A 26,995-nucleotide genomic window follows, 5' to 3' on the forward strand; every position below is an offset into this window, starting at 1 on the left:
TCAGGATCCTGTTTCTTCTGAGGCAATCTCAGTTGATCCAGATCACTCAGTTCATTGGTGAGCAAGGGAGGTTCATCTTCCCAAGTCTCATTACCAAATAATTTGGTATTCAGCTTCATGATAGCACTAATGTACTTGGCAACTTGCTCTTCAGTAACATCTTCATTCTCTTCAGAAGAAGAATACTCATCAGAGCTCATGAATGGTATAAGTAGGTTTAATGGAATCTCTATGGTCTCTAGATGAGCCTCAGAGTCCTTTGGTTCCTCAGAGGGAAACTCCTTATTGATCTCTGGACGTCCCAGGAGGTCTTCCTCACTGGGGTTCACGTCCTCTCCCTCCCTTGTAGGTTCGGCCATGATGATCAATTCAATGGCCTTGCACTCTCCTTTTGGGTTTTCTTCTGTATTGCTTGGGAGAGTACTAGGAAGGGTTTCAGTGATCCTTTTACTCAGCTGGCCCACTTGTGCTTCCAAATTTCTAAGGAGGACCTTGTTTTATCCATGAAACTTAGAGTGGCCTTAGATAGATTAGAGACTATATTTGCCAAGCTAGATGGATTCTGCTCAGAACTCTCTGTCTTTTGCTGAGTGGATGATGGAAAAGGATTGCTATTGCTAAACCTGTTTCTTCCACCATTATTAAAGCCTTGTTGAGGCTTTTGTTGATCCTTCCATGAGAGATTTGGGTGATTTCTCCATGAGGGATTATAGGTGTTTCCATAGGTTTCACCCATGTAATTCACCTCTGCTATTGCAGGGTTCTCAGGATCATAAGCTTCTTCCTCAGAAGATGCCTCTTGAGTACTGTTGGATGCAGCTTGCATTCCATTCAGACTCTGAGAAATCATATTGACTTGCTGAGTCAATATTTTGTTCTGAGCCAATATGGCATTCAGAGTATCAATTTCAAGAACTCCCTTCTTCTGAGGCGTCCCATTACTCACAGGATTCCTCTCAGAAGTGTACATGAACTGGTTATTAGCAACCATGTCAATGAGTTTTTGAGCTTCTGCAGGTGTTTTCTTTAGGTGAATGGATCCACCTGCAGAAGTATCCAATGACATCTTAGCTAATTCAGACAGACCATCATAGAATATATCCAGGATGGTCCATTCTGAAAGCATGTCAGAAGGACACTTTTTGGTCAGTTGCTTATATCTCTCCCAAGCTTCATAGAGGGATTCACCTTCTTTCTGTCTGAAGGTTTGAACATCCACTCTAAGCTTATCAGCTTTTGAGGAGGGAAGAACTTGGCTAAGAAAGCCGTGACCAGCTTATCCCAAGAGTTCAGGCTATCTTTGGGTTGAGAGTCTAACCACACTCTAGCTCTGTCTCTTACAGCAAACAGGAAAAGCATAAGCCTGTAGACCTCGGGATCAACCCCATTGGTCTTAACAGTATCACAGATTTGCAAGAATTCAGTTAAGAACTGAAAAGTATCTTCAGATGGAAGTCCATGAAACTTGCAGTTCTACTGCATCAGAGAAACTAATTGAGGTTTCAGCTCAAAATTGTTTGCTCCAATGGCAGGAATGGAGATGCTTCTTCCATGTAAATTGGAATTAGGTGCAGTAAAGTCACCAAGCATCCTCCTTTCATTATTATTATTTTCGGCTGCCATCTCCTCTTCCTGTTCGAAAATTCCTGTAAGGTTGTCTCTGGATTGTTGTATTTTAACTTCTTTTAGTTTCCTTTTCATAGTCCTTTCAGGTTCAGGATCTGCTTCAACAAGAATGTTTTTGTCCTTGCTCCTTCTCATATGACAAAGAAGGGAATAACAAAGAAAATATGAAATCCTCTGTCACAGTATAGAGATTCCTTTGTGTGAGTAGAAGAAGAAAATAATGTAATGTAAAGAAGAGAAGAGGAAAAACTCGAACACAGAGAGGGAGGTGGTGTTCGAATTTTTTGGATGGAAGAGAAGTGTTAGTAGATGAATAAATAAATAGAATAAGATGAGAGAGAGAAATTTTCGAAAATAAATTTTAAAAAGGAGTTAATGATTTTCGAAAATTAAAGGAAGAATAAAATTAAAATTAAAATTTAAAACAATTAATTAATTAAAAAGAATTTTTGAAAAAGAGGGAGGTATTTTCGAAAATTTAAGAGAGATTGAATTAGTTAGGTAGTTTTGAAAAAGATATGATTGAAACAAAAAGATAAGATTGATTGAAAAAGATTTGAAAATCAAATTTAAAAAAAGGATAAGAGGTTAGGAAAGAAGTTAGAAAAGATTTTGAAATTGAATTTGAAAAAGATATGATTGAAATAAAAAAGGGATATGATTGAAACAAAAAGATATGATTGATTGAAACTTATTTTGAAAAAGATTTGAAAAAAATTTAAAAATATTTGATTTTGAAAATTAAAGTTGATTACTTGACTAACAAGAAACTAAAAGATAAGATTTTAAAATTTAAAGGTTGAACCTTTCTTAATAGGCAAGTAACAACTTAATATTTTTGAATCAATCACATTAATTGTTGATAATATCTTCGAAAATTATGAGATAGAATTAAGAAAAAGATTTTTGAAAAATATTTTTATAATTTTCGAAAATAAATAAGAAAAAATGAAAAAGATTTGATTTTTGAAAAAGATTTTGAAAAAGATAGGATTTTCAAATTGAAAATTTGATTTGACTCATAAGAAACAACTAAATTTTAAAAAGTTTTGAAAAAGTCAACTCAAATTTTCGAAAATTTATGAGTGAAAAAGGGAAAGATATTTTTTTTTTGAATTTTTAATGATGAGAGAGAAAAACACAAAATTGACTCAATGTATGAAAATTTTGGATCAAAACATGTGATGCATGCAAGAACACTATGAATGTCAAGATGAACACCAAGAACACTTTGAATGTCAAGATGAACACCAAGAACTTATTTTTGAAAAATTTTCAAGAAAAGAAAACATGTCAGACACCAAACTTAAAAATTTTTAATTTTTAGACACTAAGAATTCAAGAATGCATATGAAAAACAACAAAAGACACAAAACAAGAAAACATGAAGATCAAACAAGAAGACTGGCCAGGAACAACTTGAAGATCATGAAGAACACTATGAATGCATGAATTTTCGAAAATTTTTAGAAAAATTAAAAAGATGCAATTGACACCAAACTTAAAAAATTGACACTAGACTCAAACAAGCAACACAAAAATTATTTTTGGATTTTATGATTTTATTAAATTTTTTTAGAATTTTTTTTTCAAAAATTAATTGGGAAAAACGAAAAAGAAGAATTTTTTTTTTGAAAATTTATTTTAAGAAAAACGAAAACAAAGAAAAATTTTTGAAAAAGTTTTTGAAAACCAAATAAAAGTTGAAACAAGAAGAAAATTACCTAATCTGAGCAACAAGATGAACCGTCAGTTGTCCAAACTCGAACAATCCCCGGCAACGGCGCCAAAAACTTGGTGTGCGAAATCGTGATCATTCCATTCCTTGGTAACGGCGCTAAAAACTCAATACGCACGTTCATGATCTTATATCTGTTTCACAACTTCGTACAACTAACCAGCAAGTGCACTGAGTCGTCCAAGTAATAAACCTTACGTGAGTAAGGGTCGATCCCACAGAGATTGTCGGCTTGAAGCAAGTTATGGTTACCTTGTAAATCTCAGTCAGGCGGATTAAATTGTATTAAGAAATTATAGTGGATGAAAATAAAATATAATATAAAATAGGATAGTGGTACTTATGTAATTCATTGGTGAGAATTTCAGATAAGCGTATAGAGATGCTTTCGTTCCTCTGATCTCTGCTTTCCTGCTGTCTTCATCCAATCAATCCTACTCCTTTCCATGGCAAGCTGTATGTAGGGCATCACCGTTGTCAATGGCTACATCCCATCCTTCTGTGAAAATGGTCCAATGTGCTGTCACTGCATGGCTAATCATCTGTCGGTTCTCGATCATACTGGAATAGGATTTACTATCCTTTTACGTCTGTCACTACGCCCAGCACTCGCGAGTTTGAAGCTCGTCATAGCCATCCCTTCCCAGATCCTACTCGGAATACCACAGACAAGGTTTAGACTTTCCAGATCTCAGGAATGGCCATCCATGGGTTCTAACTTATACCACGAAGATGCTAATAACTCAGACTCGGTCCCCTGTATTAGATATCCAAGAGATATCTATTCAATCGAAGGTAGAACGGAAGTGGTTGTCAGGCACACGTTCATAGGGGAATGATGATGACTTTGTCACGATCATCACATTCATGTTGAAGTGCGAATAAATATCTTAGAAGCGGAATAAGTTGAATTGAATAGAAAAACAGTAGTACTTTGCATTAATCCTTGAGGAACAGCAGAGCTCCACACCTTAATCTATGGTGTGTAGAAACTCTACCGTTGAAAATACATAAGTGATAAGGTCCAGGCATGGTCGAATGGCCAACCCCCAAACGTGATCTAAAGATGAAACTAAAGATAATCCAAAGATGTAAATATAATAGTAAAAAATCCTATTTATACTAGACTAGCTACTAGGGTTTACAGAAGTAAGTAATTGATGCAGAAATCCACTTCCGGGGCCCACTTGGTGTGTGCTTGGGCTGAGCTTGAAGTTTACACGTGGAGAGGTCATTCTTGGAGTTGAACGCCAGTTTGTAACGTGTTTCTGGCGTTGAACTCCACTTTGCAACTTGTTTCTGGTGCTGAACGCCAGACTGCAACATGGAACTGGCGTTCAATGCCAGTTTGCGTCATCTAAACTTGGGTAAAGTATGGACTATTATATATTGCTGGAAATCCCTGGATGTCTACTTTCCAACGCAATTGGAAGCGCGCCATTTGGAGTTCTGTAGCTCCAGAAAATCCACTTTGAGTGCAGGGAAGTCAGAATCCAACAGCATCTGCAGTCCTTCTTCAACCTCTGAATTTGATTTTTGCTCAAGTCCCTCTATTTCAGCCAGAAAATATTTGAAATCACAAAAAAACACACAAACTCATAGTAAAGTCCAAAAATGTGAATTTTAATTAAAAACTAATAAAAAATACTAAAAACTAACTAAATCATACTGAAAACTATGTAAAAATAATGCCAAAAATTGTATAAATTATCCGCTCATCAAACAGTAAGAGCCCAGAAAGGAATAAGTCTGGCGTTCAAATGCCAGAAAAGGGTGAAAAACTGGCGTTAAACGCCCAATCCATGTCCAGTTCTGGCGTTCAAACGCCAGTGAGGGATCAGACACCTGCAAGTGCTGATAATAACTCCCTCAAGAAGGCTTCTCAACCTGCCTCTGTAGGAAATAAACCTGCAGCAACTAAGGTTGAAGAATATAAAGCCAAAATGCCTTATCCTCAGAAACTCCGCCAAGCGGAACAGGATAAACAATTTGCCTGCTTTGCAGACTATCTCAGGACTCTTGAAATAAAGATTCCGTTTGCAGAGGCACTTGAGCAAATATCCTCTTATGCTAAGTTCATGAAAGAGATCTTAAGTCATAAGAAGGATTGGAGAGAAACAGAAAAAAGTTTTTCTCATTGAAGAATGCAGTGCAGTCATTCTAACAAGCTTACCAGAAAAGCTTAAGGATTTCGGAAGCTTTATGATACCATGCACATTAGAGGGTACTTGTACCAAGATAGCTCTATGTGACCTTGGGACAAGTATCAATCTGATCTCTGCATCCACTATCAGAAAGCTTGGCTTGACTGAAGAGGTCAAACCAACCCAGATATGTCTTCAACTTGCTGATGGCTCTATTAAATATCCATCAGGCATAATTGAGGACATGATTGTCAAGGTTGGGCCATTTGCCTTTCCCACTGACTTTGTAGTGCTGGAAATGGAGGAGCACAAAAGTGTAACTCTCATTCTAGGAAGACCTTTCCTAGCAACTGGACGAACCCTCATTGATGTCCAAAAAGGGGAAGTGACCTTGAGAGTCAATGGGGATAAGTTCAGGCTGAATGCTGTTGAGGCAATGAAGCATCCAGACACATCAAAAGACTGCATGAGTGTTGATATTATTGACTACCTGGTAAAGGAGATCAACATGGCTGAGAGTCTTGAATCAAAGCTAGAAGACATCTTTAAGGATGTTCAGCCTGATTTGGAGGAATCAGAGGAAATAAAATATCCTTTGAAAATTTCTCAGGAAGAGGAGAAACCTCCTAAACCCGAGTTCAAACCACTACCACCATCCCTGAAATATGCATTTCTGGGAGAAGGTGATACTTTTCCGGTGATCATAAGCTCTGCTTTAAATCCACAGGAAGAGAAAGCACTACTTCAAGTGCTAAGGACACACAAGACAGCTCTTGGGTGGTCCATAAATGATCTTAAAGGCATCAGCCCAGCAAGATGCATGCACAAGATCCTATTGGAGGACGATGCTAAGCCAGTGGTTCAACCACAAAGGCGGCTAAATCCAGCCATGAAGGAGGTGGTGTAGAAAGAGGTCACCAAGTTACTAGAGGTTGGGATTATTTATCCTATTTCTGATAGTCCCTGGGTGAGCCCTGTCCAAGTTGTCCCCAAGAAGGGAGGCATGACAGTGGTTCATAATGAAAAGAATGAACTGGTTCCTACAAGAACAATTACAGGGTGGCGTATGTGTATTGATTACAGAAGGCTCAATACAGCCACCAGGAAGGATCAATTTCCTTTACCATTCATAGACCAGATGCTAGAGAGACTAGCAGGTCATGAATATTACTGCTTTTTGGATGGCTATTCAGGTTACAATCAAATTGCAGTAGATCCTCAAGACCAAGAGAAAACAGCATTCACATGTCCTTCTGGAGTGTTTGCCTACAGAAGGATGCATTTTGGTATGTGCAATGCACCTGCAACCTTTCAAAGGTGCATGCTCTCTATCTTCTCTGATATGGTAGAAAAATTTCTAGAAGTCTCCATGGATGACTTTTCAGTATTTGGAGACTCATTCAGGTCCTGCCTTGACCATTTAGCACTTGTTCTGAAAAGATGCCAAAAGACCAACCTAGTTTTAAATTGGGAAAAATGTCACTTTATGGTGACTGAAGGAATTGTCCTTGGGCATAAAATTTCAAATAAGGGAATAGAGGTGGATCAAGCTAAAGTGGAAGTAATTGAAAAATTACCACCACCTGCCAATGTTAAGGCAATCAGAAGCTTTCTGGGGCATGCAGGATAGGAGATTTATAAAGGATTTTTCAAAAATTGCAAAACCTCTGAGCAATCTGCTAGCTGCTGACACGCCATTTGTGTTTGACACAGAGTGTCTGCAGGCGTTTGAAACTCTGAAAGCTAAGCTGGTCACAGCACCATTTATTTCTGCTCCAGACTGGACATTACCATTCGAACTAATGTGTGATGCCAGTGACCATGCCATTGGTGCAGTACTGGGAAAGAGGCATAACAAGCTTCTACATGTCATTTATTATGCTAGCCGTGTTTTAAATGATGCACAAAAAAATTACATAACCACAGAAAAGGAGTTGCTTGCAGTGGTCTATGCCATTGACAAGTTTAGATCATACTTAGTAGGATCAAAAGTGATTGTATACACTGACCATGCTGCTCTTAAATATCTACTTACAAAGCAGGATTCAAAACCCAGGCTCATAAGATGGGTGTTGCTTCTACAAGAGTTTGATATAGAAATAAGAGACAGAAAAGGGACAGAGAACAAAGTGGCTGATCATCTGTCCCGGATAGAACCAGTAGAAGGGGCGTCCTCCCTCTCTATTGAGATCTCTAAAACCTTTCCGGATGAGCAATTGTTTGCCATTCAGGAAATACCATGGTTTGCAGACATTGCAAACTATAAAGCCGCAAGATTCATACCCAAGGAGTACAGCAGGCAACAAACAAAAAAATTAATTACTTATGCAAAGTACTACTTGTGGGATGAACCATATCTCTTTAAGAGATGTGCAGATGGAATAATCCGCAGGTGTGTGCCTAGAGAAGAAGCACAGAAGATCCTATGGCATTGTCATGGATCACAATATGGAGGACATTTCGGAGGTGAGCGAACAGCCACAAAAGTCCTCCAATGTGGCTTCTACTGGCCTACTCTCTATAAAGACTCCCGAGAGTTTATGCGTAACTGTGACAACTGCCAGAGAGCTGGTAATCTGCCTCATGGTTACGCCATGCCTCAGCAAGGGATCTTAGAGATTGAGTTGTTTGACGTATGGGGTATTGACTTCATGGGGCCTTTCCCACCATCATACTCAAACACTTATATTCTGGTGGCAGTCGACTATATATCCAAATGGGTAGAGGCCATTGCAACACCCACTAATGATACTAAGACAGTGCTGAAGTTCCTCCAGAAACATATCTTCAGCAGGTTTGGTGTCCCTAGAGCACTAATCAGTGATGAGGGCACTCACTTCTGCAATAAACAGCTTTACTCTGCTATGGTCCGATATGGAATTAGCCACAAAGTAGCAACTCCATATCATCCACAGACAAATGGGTAGGTTGAAGTCTCTAATAGAGAACTAAAAAGAATCCTAGAACGGATTGTAAGTATCCGTAGAAGGGATTGGGCAAGAAGCTTGGATGAGGCTCTGTGGGCATACAGAACAGCATTCAAGACTCCTATAGGGACCTCTCCATACCAGTTTGTGTATGGTAAGGCCTGTCATTTGCCCATGGAACTGGAGCATAAGGCCTACTGGGCAACCAGATTCTTAAACTTTGATGCCAAATTAGCTGGAGAGAAAAGATTGCTCCAGCTGAATGAGCTAGAGGAATCCAGACTCAATGCTTTCGAAAATGCTAAGATTTACAAAGAAAAAGCAAAAAGGTGGCATGATAAGAAACTGTCATCCAGAGTCTTTGAACCAAGATAAAAGGTTCTACTGTTTAACTCTAGGCTCAGATTATTCCCCGGGAAACTGAAATCCCGGTGGAAAGGACCATATGTGATTACAAGTGTGTCACCATATGGCTATGTGGAGTTTCAAGACATTGATTCTAATAAGAAGTTCATATTTAATGGACAGAGAGTCAAGCATTATCTTGAAGACAATGTTGAGCAAGAATGCTCAAGGCTGAGACTAGATTAAAAGCTCAGTAAGGTCCAGCTAAAGACAATAAAGAAGCGCTTGCTGGGAGGCAACCCAGCCATTAGCAAGGTTTATTTGTTATTCAAATAATAATTATACAAGTTTAATATAAATTATCTTCATGATTAATTCTCAATTACAGAAGTTCATAGAGTTACAGAAGGATACAGAGGATTCATAGAGAAAAGGAGCTTACTAGCACGAAAATGCCAGTAAGAGGTGTTTTTGGGCGTTAAACGCCCAAAAGAAACATCAACTAGGCATTTAACGCCAGTAAAGATACCTTTCTGGGCGTTTAACGCCAGTATTGCAGTATCCTGGGCGTTTAGAAAAACGCCCAGTGACAAAGGATTTCCGGCGTTTAACGCCAGCCAGAAGCAACAGCTGGGCGTTAAACGCCCAAAACAAGCAACAAATGGGCGTTAAACGCCAGAATGAGTGCCATTCTTGGCATTTAACGCCAGGAATGTGGTGGGGAGGAAGCTTTGTTCCAACTCAAATTTTTTCAAATTTTCATGGTTCCATCCACAATTTCTTGCATAAACATGTTACAAACTATCATCCTTCAATTTCAATTTCAAAAAATTTTTTTGATTTTCAAAATCTTTTTCTTATTTTGCTTCATGATTTTCGAAAACTTACTAACAATTAATGTTTTAATTCAAAGATTTCAAGTTGTTACTTGCCTATTAAGAAAGGTTCCATCTTTAAATTTTAAAATCATATCTTTTAGTCTCTTGTTAGTCAAGTAATCAACTTTAATTTCAAAAATCAAATCTTTTCAATTTCCTTTTCAAATCTTTTTCAAAATAAATTTCAATCATATTTTTTTCAAAACTTAATTTCAAAATCTTTTCTAACTCCTTATCTTTTCAAATTCACATTTACCTTTTTCAAATCTCTTATATCTTTTCAATTTTAAAAGTGCATCTTTTGAATATCATACTTATCTTTTACAAATCATATCTTATATCATATCTTTTTCAAAATTTTCGTGCCCAACCCCTCTCCATTTTAAATTTCCATTCGGCCACCCCCCTCTCCTCCACCATTCGAATTTGGCTCTCCTTCTATTCCTCTACTTTCCTTTCTTTTGCTTGAGGACAAGCAAACCTCTAAGTTTGGTGTGTTTTTCCGTGATCACCAAGCCAAGACTCATTAAGATCATGGCCCCCAAGGGAAAACAAACCACTTCAAGAGGGAAGAAAGAGAATAGTCCAAATCCACTTTGGAATCAAGAGAAGTTCTTAACAAAAGAACATGCAGACCATTACTACAAAATAATGGGTCTAAGATTAGTAATCCCGGAAGTTAAATTCGATCTGAAAGAAGACGAATATCCGGAGATCCAAGAGCAAATTCGAAAAAGGGGCTAGGAAATCCTAGCTAATCCTGAGACAAAGGTGGGAAGAAACATGGCCAGGAATTCTACTCAAATGTGTGGCAAACAGATAGGAAGAGAAGGACTGGAACTGCCTTTTACACCTTTCGAACCATGGTCAGAGGAAAAGCTATTTACTTCCACCTTGACAAAATAAGAGAGATCTTCAAGTTGTAGCAACTACAAGATGACCCGGACTCCTTCAGTAAGAGAATGGTGAGATCAGATAAGCGATTGGACTAAGTTCTGAAGGACATATGCATCCCTGGAACCAAGTGGACAACCAACACAAAGGGTGTCCCAAATCAACTCAAGAGAGGGGATCTCAAACCAGTCGCTAGGGGCTGGCTGGATTTCATTGGGCGTTCCATACTGCCCACCAGTAACCACTCTGAGGTTACTCTCAAAAGAGCAATAATGATCCATTGTATTATGCAAGGAAACGAAGTGGAGGTTCATCATCTGATTTCGTGTGAGCTCTACACAATTACAAACAAGAACTCTAAAGAAGCCAAATTGGCTTACCCAAGCTTAATATCTCTGCTATGCAAGGATGATGGGGTAAAGATGGGAGTAGATGAGTATATCTCAGTCGAGCACCCAATCACCAAAAAGTCAATGGAAGGACAACAAGTGCAAGATAACTCCATCAAAAGGAGGGCACAGGAGTTCCTCCCAGAAATCCCTCAGATTGACTACTGGACCCGTCTAGAAGCCTTTGTCACCAAGTTGCAAGAAGCTATGGATCAACTGAAAGAAGAACAGCAAGTTCAAAATAGCATGCTCTGCAAACTGCTAAAGGAACATGAGAAGCAAGGGCATGAGCTACAGGAGCTGAAGCGCCAGAAGCTGTCTCTTGAAGGGCTAGACACCCCACAGATTAAAAGAGCATCCATCTCCCAAAATAAAGGTTGTTGAATCCTAATCTTAACTCTGTGATAATTTTTGCTATTAGAGATCTACCTTAGGAGTCACATGAATAATAGTAATTAGTATCTTTATTTTTATTTTTAGTTTTTATTATCTCCAAGTAAGCTATAATTTATTTTTCTCATCATCATTAAACATGAATAAAATAGCAGATTTTTAGAATAAGGAGGCAGTTTTATTTTCGAGTTCTTAATAAGAAAAATTCACATTATTTATATGTGGTGGCAATACTTTTTGTCTTCTGAATGAATGATTGAACAGTGCATATTTTTTAATTTGTTGTTTATGAATGTTAAAATTGTTGGCTCTTGAAAGAATGATGAAAAAGGAGAAATGTTATTGATAATCTGAAAAATCATAAAATTGATTCTTGAAGCAAGAAAAAGCAGTGAAGAACAAGGCTTGCGAAAAAAAAAGAAAAAAAAAGAGAGAAAGAAAAAGAAAAGCAAGCAGAAAAAGCCAAGAGCTCTTTAAACCAAAAGGCAAGGGTAAAAAGGATCCAAGGCTTTGAGCACCAGTGGATAGGAGGGTCCAAAGGAATAAAATCCTGGCCTAAGCGGCTAAACCAAGCTGTCCTAACTATGTACTTGTGGCGTGAAGGTGTCAAGTGAAAAGCTTGAGACTGAGCGGTTAAAGTCGTGATCCAAAGCAAAAAAAAGAGTGTGCTTAAGAACTCTGGACACCTCTAACTGGGGACTTTAGCAAAGCTAAGTCACAATCTGAAAAGGTTCACCCAGTTATGTGTCTGTGGCATTTATGTATCTGGTGGTAATACTGGAAAACAAAGTGCTTAGGACCACGGCCAAGACTCATAAAGTAGCTGTGTTCAAGAATCAACATACTAAACTAGGAGAATCAATAACACTATCTGAATTCTGAGTTCCTAGAGATGTCAATCATTCTGAACTTCAAAGGATAAATTGAGGTGCCAAAACTGTTCAGAAGCAAAAAGCTACTAGTCCCGCTCATCTAATGAGAATTTGAGCTTCATATAAAACTCTGAGATGTTATCGCCTCTTGATTTTCTTTCTATCCTGTTTTATTTGTCTAGTTGCTTGAGGACATGCAACAGTTTAAGTTTGGTGTTGTGATGAGCGGATATTTTATACGCTTTTTGGGGTATTTTCATATAGTTTTTAGTAGGATTTAGCTACTTTTTAGTATATTTTTATTAGTTTTTATGCCAAAATCACATTTCTGGACTTTACTATGAGTTTGTGTGTTTTTCTATGATTTCAGGTATTTTTTGGCTAAAATTGAGGGACCTGAGTAAAAATTTGATTTAGAGGCTGAAAAAGGACTACAGATGCTGTTGGATTCTGACCTCCCCGGACTCGAAATGGATCTTCTAGAGCTACAGAAACCCAATTGGCGTGCTCTCAATTGTGTTGGAAAGTAGACATTCAGGGATTTCCAGCAATATATAATAGTCCATACTTTGCCCGAGTTTTGACGACACAAACTGGCATTTAAACGCCAACTTCCTACCCTATTCTGAAGTTAAATGCCAGAAACAGGTTACAAACCAGAGTTAAACGCCACAAATAGGCTGCGACCTGGCGTTTAACTACAAGAGAAGCCTCTACACGTGTAAAGCTCAATGCTCAGCCCAAGCACACACCAAGTGGGCCCCGGAAGTGGATTTCTATACTATCTGCAGTTAGTTACTTATTTTCTGTAACCCTAGCTGCTAGTTTAGTATAAAAAGTACTTTTAGAGATTTATTTTGTACTTCATGACATTTTCACATCTGAATTTTGTATCCTCTATGGCATGAGTCTCTAAACTCCATGGTTGGGGGTGAGGAGCTCTGCTGTGTCTCGATGGATTAATGCAATTACTTCTGTTTTCTATTCAATCACACTTGTTTCTGTTCTAAGATACTCACTCGTACTTAACCATGATGAATGTGATGATCTGTGACACTCATCACCATTCTCAACCTATGAACGCGTGCTTGACAACCACTTCCGTTCTACCTTAGATTGAGTGTGTATCTCTTTGATTCCTGGTTCACGTGTTTGATTGCATCTCCTGACAACAGAGCATTCAAATCCGTGAGATCAGAGTCTTCATGGTATAGGTTAGAACTATTGGCGGCCATTCCTGAGATCCAGAAAGTCTAAACCTTGTCCGTGGTATTCCGAGTAGGATCTGGGATGGGATGACTGTGACGAGCTTCAAACTCACGAGTGCTGGGCATAGTGACAGACGCAAAAGGATCAATGGATCCTATTCTAACATGAGTGAGAACCGACAGATGATTAGCTGTGCGGTGACAGCGCATTTGGACCATTTTCACGGAGAGGACGGATGGTAGCCATTGACAACGGTGATCCACCAACATACAGCTTGCCATGGAATGAGCCCCGCGTGCGTGAAGAAGAAGACAGTAGGAAAGTAGAGATTCGGAAGACAGAGCATCTCCAAATTCTCAATCTGTTTTCCATTACTGCATAACAAGTATTATTTAATTTATGCTATTTACTCTTCATAAATACAATCACTCTTATCATTAATCTCCTGACTAAGATTTACAAAATAACCATAGCCTGCTTCAAGCCGACAATCTCCGTGGGATCGACCCTTACTCACGTAAGGTATTACTTGGACGACCCAATGCACTTGCTGGTTAGTTATGCGAAGTTGTGAAAAGTGTGATTTACAATTTCGTGCACCATATAGCTTGATATTTGGTGACTTTGGAAGTGGTGTTGGTGATTGGAGGCTTGTTGGAATTAAATTTGGTGATTTTGTGTATATTAAAAATTGGTCAAGGTATGATTTCAGTTTTCTCTATGTAATATGTAATGTTTCGTGACACTTAGGCTAGTTGACCTTAAGATAGGATTGAATTGAATAAATAGTTGATTGGATTATGTATGTGATATGTAAATTATGATGAGGTTGTATGAGTTGCATGTGGTTGAATGTGAGAATGATAATTATGATATAATGATTGTGATACTATGGTAGTTATGTGATTATGTTGTATGTTGATGAAGGATGTATATGAAGGATTAAATTATGCAAATTGTTGATATTAAAATATTGATTTGGAATTATTGATTTTGTTGGATTATGATAGAAAAAATAAGTGAAATAGGTGTTGAAGTGATTGAGTTACAATGGAATGGTAAAGTGTAGTGTGTGGTAGTATTTTGTGTTAAAATTGAGTAGGTTTTGATTTGGTTTGGCTTTGAAATTTGGAAACTAGAGAACTTTGATGATTTTGTGTAAAATCTTATTTTTAACGAACTTTAGCGAGGCATAACTTAGCCTCCTGACCTTTATTTTTTATGAAAATAGATTTTTATAAAAGTTGGGTTCGAGAAATTTAAGACGTTCAAAGAACGAACGGAAAATGTTTTAAAACGAAAAAGTTATGCACGTTTCATGTTCGGTGCAAAAATCTAAAATTCTACAGCTTTAAAAATTTTTCAAATCTGATATAGCATGCGTACGCGGACCTGTGCACGCAACGTGGGCATTCTCCTCTGTCTGGGGGTCTCGCGTACGCATGGCAGTGCCATGCGTATGCGAACATGTATTTTCAAGGTATGCGTACGCGACTTTTAACACGCGACGCGAGTATCCTTTTCTGTCTGGGGTATCTCGCATATGCGAACAGGGTGCTGCATACGCGGACGCCCAAATTTCAACTCATGCATACGCAGGACAGGACATGCGCACGCATGACCCCCTGTTTTGCTGAAAATTTATTTTCTTCATTTTTCAAGGGTTCTCCATCTTTCTAAACTTCTTTAATTACCGTTTAATATTACTAACTAGTAATTAGGCCCTAAGACTAATAGAGATGAGTTGGTAAATTATATTGGTGAATTTCTATATAAGTTTAGAAGACGATAACTTAGGTTTATGAAGTTGTGAGTGAAGGGTGAAGTGTTATATTCGTAATGACTTTGAGAACTTAAGAGTTAACGATAACTTGTGAAATCAAGGATTAATGATGGTTATGACGAGTTTGGGACTCAGAGATGAATGATGAACTTATTGAATACTGTTTTATATGGATATTGATGAGATGTTGTACGATAGGCGTAAGGACATGGATTAGTTCTGCTTACGCTGAGATGTGAGGACCGTGGTAGAGTATCCTGCTCACATTCTTTCGATTCACAAGAGTGAGCCGGACACTATATCCCTGGGGAGGGTACCCATTTATATTCATGACTGAAAGGCGACATTCCCATAAGAATGTGTCGGGTTGGCAGTTGAACCAACAATATGATATCACAGCCAATAGGACAGGCATTCATTATGTACATTTTCTATGTGGTTGCTTGCTTTGTCCATTTGCCTATATTGTCTAAGTGTATAACATGTTTACTTGCTTCTTGATTTACTTGCTATATATAAACATTAATTATGTATTACTTGTATGCCATTACTTGTGTTTACTACTGGGATTGAGGAGGTTCGGTAGGTGGTGACGATGGGATCGCAGGGAGGTTAAGTTGGCGAAGGTTGTGGGACAACGATGTTATTAATAGTTTAGAATTTTTCCTAAGTTAGATGACCTGTTTAAGGACTTTATTAAATTATTTTATAAGTTTGAATCTATGCTTGATGTGAAGTTCTAGGATTGCCTTTTGCTATCCCAAAACCTTATATCTTACATTACTGGGTACTATTACTATACTGAGAACCTCCGATTCTCATTCCATATGTTGTTGTTTTTCAAATGCAGGTCGTAACCCACCTTGGTGAGTTGCGAGATGGTGACAGAGCGGAGGATCTTTTATCATCTTTTGTATTTTGGACTACTTTGTCATAGATATACTCTCACTTTTGTACCTTTCTTGCCTTAAAGGCTTGACTTGAGAGATAAGTTGCATATGCTGTTTTAACTCAAAAACTCTGTATTGTCTGTATGTAACTAGTCGGCCTAAACTCCGTAGGCTATGGCTAGAGCTCTTTTGACTATCATACTTAAATATCTATCTTGATTACTATTGTATTATGTTGTATCTTGTGCCTTTATACTTATAGTTATTGAGTGAATGCTTCACACCTTTATGTTTCTATTTTGAGCTGTAATTCTTCATCGGACTTCTAGTATTATTATTTCTTTCTATATATATTATCGTACGAGCTTTAGAACTGTCATCTGACTTTGTTATCTTTTTCTTTACGACATGAAGTAAGGTTTAGGATAATAGGGTGTTACATCCCCGCGGGTACAAAACCACCCCCCATATCTGCCCTCCGATGAGTAAATCCCCGTGGATACCCGTCCCGTCGGGAGTTTTTGCCATCCCTAGGGGCAAGTTTGTCGTGCCCCTCGACGAACCTTGTTAAATTCATAAAGTTCATCGTGTTCCTCGACAAACTTCAAATCAGAACTGCTTCGTTCTTAGTGTTGGGTAGCACCATTTCTGCTACATCGTTATTCCCTTGCATGCATGTGCTTCACACAATAAAACAAATAATAACTTTAACATATAATATTATCTCATTTTTTAAAGAGTTTTCAAGAGTACGTATTTCTGAGTACTCCTCAAACGAAGATGATGAATTATTGTTGCCAGCAGTTTTGAAAACGCCATACCCACAAATCACTTTTAGAAATCATACTTGTCGTCTATTTAATATTTAACTCTTCAACTTCTCCTTCTCACCCAAATCAAGGTAGATTTTTTTTAAAATTAAGCGTTTTGGTCCTAATATATGTTCTTCCCAAATTGGAGACATAGAGATCTTGAAATTCAAATGTATATTTTTTTTTGTGGCACAGCAAACTTGTCCCCTGATAAAAAAAAAATTGGATTCCATAATATAATCCCAGAATAATTTCTTTTAGTAATAATTTTTTTTATTATTTTATTTAAAAAAATATTATAAATAGTCTATAAATTACACATATTAATAATAAAACATTTATTTTATTTATATAAAAAAAAAGGTCCAATCAAACTACCATAAAGGAGCAACAATTAATATGAAATTGATAAGTGCACAACTTGAATTCCTAGAGTCCAAATAAGGGAAAAATTCACATCACAATCAAAATAAAGCTGTCAACCTACAACCTAAGAACCTCTCCCTTAATAAGAAGAAAACCATAGGCCTCATATATTATACTAACTTTACTACTGTACTATTGCTTCCATGTATAGACCATACCTTCTCCACTTGTAAATTGGTCCAATCTTGCTTTCTACTTTGGTAGGTATTATATTATAAATTAAATTAGTTTCCCCTCTCTCTCTCTCTCTATATATATATATAGTAGGAGATTGCTTTGGATCACTCATCAACAATAAAGGTTTGAGAATGGTGGGAGTTATATCGTTGCTAACAGGGAGGGCTGGTCCAAGTGGCTTTGGATCAGCTTCAACAGCAGAGGAGGTTACTCATGGAATTGATGCCTCCAACCTCACTGCTATTATCACTGGTCAGTTATTAATTAAAATGGTGGTGGTATTCATGTTCTTCCATATTAATATTATATAATAATTTTATGTTATATCAACTACTCTTCATATTCTTACGTACAAAATTAAACCCTTAGTATGATATTAATCCGTTAATATGTGTATTTTTAGATTTTGCTATATAGTGGTGTCCATCTAATTAATTAGGAGTTTTGGTATTCAACAGGTAGTCGAGAATATTCGGGTAAAACCCAATTAGATTCATTTTCATTTGGCCTGGATATCTGGTTCAGTATTACGAAAAGCGATCCAACTTGAAATATCAATTATTCTATATATTTATAAAAAAAATTGTAGTATTGATCTGTGATATTAATTTATAGTTTTAATCCATTATAATGTTAATTTATTATAGTGTTAATAAATATCAAAATATGTGACGATGATTTGTAGTTTAATCTCTTTTTTCTTTTTTTAAAATATTTACTACCTTTTTTGTATTTTTTTTTTTGTCATTTTTCTATATTTTTTATTATTTTCTGCATCTTTTCCTTCTAGTTATGGTGGCAGCACTGTTTTATTATTTATGAAATTTCAGTTTTTGTTTCTAGAGTTACTATATATATATAAATGGAACTTTGAGAAGGAATAGAAAGAATGTGATTGTGATGTGTTGTGTTATAAACTTATAATGCAGGAGGAGCAAGTGGCATTGGATTGGAGACAGCGAGAGTGCTGGCTCTGAGGAATGTACACGTCATCATTGGTGTACGGAATACAGTTAGTGCGAAGAAGGCGAAGGAAGAGATTGTTGAGCAGAAGCCGTCCGCCCGTGTTGACATTCTGAAGCTCGATTTGTGCTCTCTCACATCTGTTGCTTCTTTTGTCCACAACTTCCTTGCTCTTCATCTTCCTCTCAATATCTTAATGTTCCACTTCTCTTTCTCTTTTTCTTTTCTTTTTTACTCTCTTAAATATGCAACACCCTTATCCATTCATTCATTACAGAAACAATGCTGGAGTCATGTTCTGCCCTTTCAAGCTGTCAGAGAATGGGGTTGAAACGCAGTTTCATACTAACCATCTTGGTATAATTTACCTTGTAAATAATTTACTTAATTAATATATTCAGTTCAAAATATCAAAAGCTATATATTTATTATTGATATTCAATTTAGATAAAATTTGATATAAATTTTTTTTATCATATATAAATTTATAATTCAATTATTAAAACGCCATACATTTTATAAAAAAATATAAATAATATAATTTTACTTAAATTATCTGTGATGTCATCTTATTTTAACTTATCTAGTAGTATAGATCTCATTAATAAGTAGTCTGGTGTTTTGGATAAGACTCGCTGCAAAGTAATTAAAAATTAAATCAATGTTTATTATTATCTGTACTAAGCAAGTTAACTCACTCAGCAACAAGTTTTCTCCTAAACGTATGTCGTTATTATTTTCAGTATTAATTGTAGTATTATAATAATAGACTCCACTATGCTTTTTGTTTTTTCCTTCTTTCAGGACATTTCTTGTTGACAAACCTGCTCCTCGAGAAAATGAAACAAACTGCGGAAGCCACAGGAATTGAAGGGAGGATAATAAATTTGTCATCAATTGCCCACAACTACACTTACAGAAAGGGAATTAGATTTCAAAAGCTGAATGAACGGAAAGGGTATGTATGTAACTTAAGGAATTTGCTATGATATGATTCGCAAGATCATTTACAAAACAAACGGTTACAACATTTCAGTTATGATAACAAGAAGGCGTACGGCCAGTCCAAGTTATGCAACATACTGCACTCAAATGAGCTTTCTCGTCGCCTACAGGTCACTAGTCCACTAATTCTTCACCTTTATATATTAACATATACATATCCATAAATACTGGCGTGATTAATGGTTAAATTAGTCCTTAAAAAATATTTTTTAAATTTATTTTTGGTAAATTTTATTAATTAAATTAATTTTTTAAAAATTATAAATTATTTATTTTTATTTTTCCGTTACTTCATTACTAGTTTTTGCCAACAATTAATGATATAAAATGTTAATTTACATTATACATAACACCTAATATATTCAATTAAATACTAAACAAATATATTTATAAAAATCTATTAATTTAGTGTTATTGGGTTACGTTAGGATTATAATTTATATAATTAAAAAAATAGACTAAATTGATAAATTTTCATGAACATATTTGTTCAGCATCCAACTGAACATACTAGGTATCATGCATGTTATCGCGTTAACATTATATATCATTAATTATTGACGAAAATTATTAATTAGGTTATAGAAAGACAAAAATAATTAATTTATAATTTTTAAAAGATTAATTTAATTGATAAAATTTTTCAATAACAAATTTAAAAAATACCCATCTTTCACTAATTTAATCATTATAAAAATAATAAAAATTAAAATAGTTAAAATAATTTATTTATAATTTAATTAAAAGTTTTAGGTTCAAATCTTAAAAATATTTTTTTATAAATTATATAAAAAAACATTTTATAAAAAAATTTAAATGCCCATATATCTATATATATAAAAAATAAGATTTATAGTTTTTATTTTTTATTTTCTTAAATATATAATAAATATATTAATAACTTAAAGTTTATATGGTTTATGTAAAAAAAAAAAGTTTCAATTGATAATCCTGAAGAAAAGAAATGTTATATGCACATTGTGTTATACTTTTTGTACACGTGTTTCTTTTATTAAAAATACTAATAACAAGTAAAAAGAACTTTAAAAAAATTCTTTTATATCATAAAATAAAAAATTTAGAAAGGTAATGCAAATGTGGTCTTCATAAATAAAAGTATGACACATGTGATATGAAGTTATGAACATCGACGATCGCTTTTAAGATTTTAAAATAAAAAAAGAAATATATTTTGATTTATAATTTATTTCATACCCCATTGACATAATATTTAAAAAGGTGCGCAACAATAGCCCGAAAAAAAAATATTTTTTTATTTGCGATCTAACCTAAAAAGGTGAACCACAGAGATAATCACCACAATGGAAAGATCTTTATCTTGATTTTACATATTATTTTTCATTTTTGCGGCTAATGTAAGAAAAATTGAAAAAATATATTTTCTACTTTAATTTCATAGTCATTGTCAATAAAATTTAAAAAAAATAAGATTTTTCATCAGTAAAGTTAGAAAAAAAAAAATCAGCTACTTTACGCAATTTTTACTATATAATTTATTGACATTTTAATAAAGAAATACTCCTTCCATGAATTTAAATAAAATATAAAATAAATAAGAATAGAAATATAAATTATGTTGTATGAAGTACAGATATTTTATTAATTTGTCGTATTTGTGTGTCAAATATATTTTAGATCTAATATTCGTTTAACACGTATGTTTTTTATTTATGTCAAACTGTATTTTAATAAAAAATTAAAAAAAATTCAGACACATTTAGACATATCTAAATACTATCACATGTTAGTGTTCAGTGTTATTCTTAACATATATTTTTGAAATGAGTCTAAAAATAGTATATATTATTATTTAGTAAAACAAAAAATATTTTAAATACTTTATATAATTAAAAAAAATATTAAAAATAATCAAAAAAATCTTGTCTCCAATGTTTTCATCTTATTTAAGTTTTCAAAGTTTTAAAATTGTCTAAATATTGTCATGCCGTTATTTCTGTTAACTGAATTATTAACAATGGGACAACATTAAGACGATTTTGAAATATTAGAAACTTAAATAAGACGATTTAAATATTAGGAATAATTTTATGACTTATCCCAAATATTAATGACAAAAACAATATTTTACTTAAAATTTAAATTGGACTAAAATTTTAAATAAGACTAAAATCTAATAAAATACAAACAATTTTTTTCATATATTTATTAAAAATATTTGGTATATTAGTAGTAAATAATAAGGTTTTTAAATTAAAGGGTTAGAATTTAAATCTCACTTATAACATTTTTAGAAAATAACATATATGCATAATAATATTAAATAGGCTCAAGCTAGCTAGTCTGATAGTTTTCGTAGACTTTTCAATAAGTCTAAATTTAATCTTTTAAGATGAAAAAGCTCTATTATAAGCTTGATCCTGAGATTTTTTTTTATTAGACAGATCGATTGTAAGTCAGGTCCAAACTCTTGATAAATCCTTTAACCTGATTCTATCACTACTTCTAATTTTTAAAAGATTTTATATTTTAGCTTTTATACTATTTTTTATGGCTATATTTTATATTAATTTTTTGAACATTAATAGTCTCAAAAATAATTTTATAGGTGCTAATGAATTAAAAAATATTTTTTAATAAATTTTAAAAAATCGTTAATCATTCTGTTTTAAATTTATATATTTATAAAAATATATATTTTACAAAATTTGAATTAAAACGCAAAATTTAAGTTTTTATTCATATATAATTTTATTTTTTTATATTTTATTTGAATTTAAATTAAAAGTATTTTTTATTGATATTTATGCAAAAAAGTTAATGGAGAGTAAATAAATTATTAACTTAGCAGGTCAAAGAGAGATTGAAAATAATAAAAATTGCGTAGAATAGCTGATCGTGTTTTTTTTTTCATTTTAATATCGTAGCAGTGACTATAAAATTAAAGTAGGAAATATACATTTTCAATTTCTCTTATACTGCTTGCGAAAATAAGAAATAATTATATTTTTGTATAAAATAGTAAATATATAATTTTTTATTTAAAAGAACCCATTTTGTTAAGCTAATAAACATATTTTTATTTGACATGTGTACTATAAGAGATCACATCTTACAAAATTAACCGAGAGAAAATTTGAGAAGATTTATTTTTATATTTAAGTAGCTAAAAGATGAAAGCAATCAACAATCCTAGTTATGAGAAGTCACCAAAAATAAAATCCTAGTTATGAGTTTGTCTTTCTTTCTTTTTTTTTTTTTTTTTTTTTGGTATCGAGTTTTGACTTGATTTGCATTTTTGGTTTCTACAGGAAGAGGGTGTGAACATCACTGTTAACTCGGTCCACCCAGGAGTCATAATGACTCCTCTTATGAGACACTCTTCTTACCTGATGCGTCCGTTAATTCTTTCTCCTTAAACCACATAAAAACATACTAGTTCTCATTTTTTGTATTATTTATTTCATCTCTAAGACCATAATATGATTTATTTCATTTCATGTAGATTTCCTGAAGATCTTCACCTTTTACATATGGAAGAACGTTCCACAGGTATTTTATTTCACTTCCTTCCCCTACGATTACATAGCACGTGTGTGCAGTGCTACTTTTACATACAAGGACACAAAAATCAAAAGACATACCAAGCCAGTTCACTTTTCTTCGTGTTGGTCAATCCAATTGCGGAGGAAAGTAGACTAACTCAATGTCTTAACATTTGTGAATTTTATGGTGTAGAAAAAAAAAAGAATCTTTTATATATATATTAATGTGTCATCAAAATATATTATTGATAAGGGTTTAGAATAAAAAAGACTAAAAATAATTTTTGGACATAATCAGCAAATTACGGTATTTATTATTCTTTTATACACGTACTTTATTTAATTTATAAATCTGATTTAACTATATTTTATTAGTGTTAATGTGACATTAGGTTGGGTTTGGGTTAAGGATGATTTTTTTGTATTTTATAAAATCGTGTAAATTATGGGTTAGGCAAATTGAATTTGATTGGACTTCTTGTATTTTTATTTTGTATTAGAGTGAGGTCCTATTTATGAATTTTATTGTATGTACAGGTATTTTTTGTTTTAGACTTTGAGATATATAGATATGGTCTTTAGATTTTTTGTTATGTATTATAAAAATCCTTTTTCAGCATCAATAGAGTTATTTGTTCATTGTTAGCGTTAGAAGTGACAGCAGAAATAGAAACTGGATTAGGAAATTAGTTAGGTCTGTCGGGTCAGATTTAATTTGTGGACCTTGACCCTATTCCAAAAAAAATACAAAACAAAAATTCTGACCCAAAAGCTAAAAGTTAAAACCCAAAAAAAAAAAACAAAAAAAATATTCCAAGATCATTTATGGGTAATGTTATAATATTTTAATATATGTGTTAACGTATAATAATAATAATAATAATAATAATAATAATAATTTATTTATAATGATAATAATAGTAATAATAATAATCATCGGTCATAATAATTTATTTACGGTATATGTTTGTTTATTTTCATAATAATAAATATTAAAAAATTAATAATAATAGTTACCCTTTTTCGTCAACCTCTAATTAAACTTCCGAAACTCCATCCTAAAGGTTAAATGATTTATCCTTCTTCATCAACCTCTAATTAAATTCTAAAACTCAATCATAAAATCTAAACACTAAGTCATAACCCATAAATAATAAAATATTAAATATATATTACAAAAATTAATTCTTAAATCTTAAATTATAAAAATAAATTCTTAACTCCAAATACATGGTGCATATCCTACTCTACTATATACTGTTAATCTTATTTTATTATCAAACAACTCTAAATTATATACTCTAATTCCTAAACATTAAAACTCAAACAATTAGACTAAACATCTTAAATCATAACATGTATATTGTAATACTATAAATTATATAAACAATTAATTCTATATTCTAATCCTACATTAAACTATAACTCATAAACCTCATGCCTTTAACTAGTAGTAGTAATAGTTATTGGTAATTTACTATAAGTATTATTTTTGTTATATTATTCTTACTGCTATTATTATTATTATCTCCTAACATTATTATTGATATTATTTTTATTATTTTTAAATATTATTGTTAATTTTTTAATTTTATTAATATTTATTATTATAAAAATAAACAAACATATACAGTAAATAAAATTATCATGACCGATTATTATTATTATTATTATTATTATACACTAAAATATTGTAACACTCATAAATTATCTTGAAATATGTTCTTTCGTTTTTTTTTTTTTTGGGTTTTAACTTTTCTTTGTTTTGGCTTTTGGATCAAATTTTTTTTTGTATTTTTTTTTTTTTTTTGAGTAGGGTCAAGGTCCACAAATTAGATTCGACCGGACAAACCTAACCAATTCCCTAACTCGTTCTCACTCCTGTTGCCACCTCTAACGTTAACAATGGACAAATAATATATTTTGACAAAACATTAATACATGTGTAGAAGATTCTCTTTTTTTACACCAAAGAATTCACCCCTGAAAAAAATTTAAGTATATGCAAGGACGGATTTATGTATTAGGGTGTGAGGACAAGTATTTTTACTGTAACTTAAAAATTTTTTGAGTAGTATATAATAATAATTATTCTTATTTGTCTCTATTAAATTAATTAATTTGATTCTACTAGAATTTTTATTTAATTTTTAATATTTGATAGTCAACTTAAAAATTTTATTTTATATATGTGTTTTTATGATCAATTCTTAAACTTAAATAAAATTGGTGTTATTTATTAGAAATTGGTTGAGACTTGAAAAAATATTGTTTATTTATGATTATTTCTTTTTTTTAAAGTTAGCTCTAATTTTGTCATAACAACTACATTAATTAAAAGAATTTTTTAAATTATAAATATTATAAAGAGTGGATTTCGTAATCGTAAGAAAAATGATTTTTTAAATAATTATTTGGTAATATATTATAAAGAGAGATTGATTATATTGACAATAAAAAAATTATTCAATTTGTTTTCAAATATAAAACTTAGAATAATCAAATTCTAAAGAATATGTTATTATTTAAATTACTATTTTAATATTTTAATTTGTTAGTTAGATAATTTGAAAATTAATTATATTTTATAATAATAAAATATAATTATAAAAAGAGTAAAGTATCGTTTTTGTCTCAAACGTTTGGGTTAAATTCTATTTGTGTTCCTAACGTTTAAATTGTCCTATTTGTATCCCTAACGTTTATAAAAGTGATTCAATGTTATCCTTCCGTCAATTACACATCATGAACGCTTTAGTTTGAGTTTTAAAAATCTTTTCTTGAAGTTAGAATACAAATGTTTGGGATAGAATCGATGATCCACTCCGAAAAATAGCTCATCAAAAGTTGAAACTAATTCCTACAACATTTACATAATTCACTTTTCTAGGAACATAATTGAATCTAAATACAAATAGTGGGTATAATATTAAAATCGAATACATCCAAGTGAGACCTAATTGAGAATGAATACATCCAAGTGAAAATAATTGAAAAATGTAATCTGATTTGTTAGTATAATTGATAGTAGGATAACATTGAATCAATTTTATAAACGTTAGGGATACAAATAGGACGATTTAAACGTTAGAGACATAAATAGGATTTACCCCAAACGTTTAGGACAAAAACGATATTTTACTCTTATAAAAATTAGGTTTAATTACTCTATAAATTTTTATAATTTTATCAAATTTTTATTTAGATCCTTATAATTTAAAAGTTTGTAATCATGTTGAGTCCCTATATTAATAAAAGAATCCTCCATTAGATTTTTTTAACTTTTTGTTTTAACATTTATTTTTATATTTAATGTAGGATGAATTATAAAATAAAATATTTTAGGATTAGTATATATTTTCTAAAAGACAACTACAAGGATCTAATTAAAATATTTTACCTAATATAATGATTTAATTACAAACTTTTAGACTATAACAACTTAACTGAAAAATTGGTAAAGTATAAGAACTAATAAAGTATTTAAACTAAAATATTATTATTATTTTATATATATTTTGTTTCCATTATTAAAATTTTTTGGATCTGTGAGTGAGGACATGTAACAATAAATGTGATGAATTATAATTTGTTGTTTATAATGTAACAGGGAGCAGCCACGACATGCTATGTTGCTCTGCACCCAAGCGTGAAAGGTGAAACTGGCAAGTACTTTGTGGATTGCAATAAGGTTAAACCAAGCAAATTTGCCTCAAACGAACAGCTTGGAAGGAAACTCTGGGATTTCAGTGAAAGACTCATCAATTCAATTTCTAAAGCTTAAGTAACCTTTTGCTGTTTGTTTGGGACAGAATCCTAGTCAAGTTCTCAAGTCTATCCATCAAAACCCATTACTAGTTGTTATCATAATTTCTCGCTTTATACGATGTTTCCCAGACATTTTCTCTATGTTGACTTTGAATTTATGTGTGTAATTTAAAGAGTGGACTTAATAGTTATGAATTGGATTTTCTGATAAACGTGCTAAGACAAACCAAAT

The 26,995-nt window shown here is 32.9% G+C and overlaps 1 protein-coding gene and 1 non-coding gene across 3 annotated transcripts; both read left to right on the forward strand.

Moving 5' to 3' along the window:
- Positions 1-1,120: 1,120 nt before the first annotated feature.
- On the forward strand, positions 1,121-1,228 carry LOC148554993 (small nucleolar RNA R71). The gene has a single exon (XR_015887596.1). It is a non-coding gene; the product is annotated as a small nucleolar RNA R71 (small nucleolar RNA).
- A 16,223-nt stretch (positions 1,229-17,451) lies between these two features.
- LOC107648182 (short-chain dehydrogenase TIC 32 B, chloroplastic) lies at positions 17,452-26,975 on the forward strand. Of its 2 annotated transcripts, none has more exons than XM_016352156.3 (8): positions 17,452-17,755; positions 18,433-18,664; positions 18,744-18,823; positions 19,271-19,424; positions 19,503-19,581; positions 22,762-22,850; positions 22,956-23,002; positions 26,606-26,975. In XM_016352156.3, the coding sequence occupies exons 1-8, from the start codon at positions 17,635-17,637 to the stop codon at positions 26,653-26,655; spliced, it is 852 nt and encodes a 283-aa protein (XP_016207642.1). In that variant the 5' UTR covers positions 17,452-17,634; the 3' UTR covers positions 26,656-26,975. The 2 variants fall into 2 exon arrangements, with proteins under 2 accessions (XP_016207642.1, XP_016207641.1); XM_016352155.3 differs by having other exon boundaries at positions 17,453-17,755; positions 22,762-22,846.
- Positions 26,976-26,995: the final 20 nt, after the last annotated feature.

The sequence above is a fragment of the Arachis ipaensis genome, chromosome B6 (assembly GCF_059453495.1).
Source record: "Arachis ipaensis isolate K30076 ecotype BB chromosome B6, ASM5945349v1, whole genome shotgun sequence".
In the NCBI taxonomy this organism is placed as follows: Eukaryota; Viridiplantae; Streptophyta; class Magnoliopsida; order Fabales; family Fabaceae; genus Arachis; species Arachis ipaensis.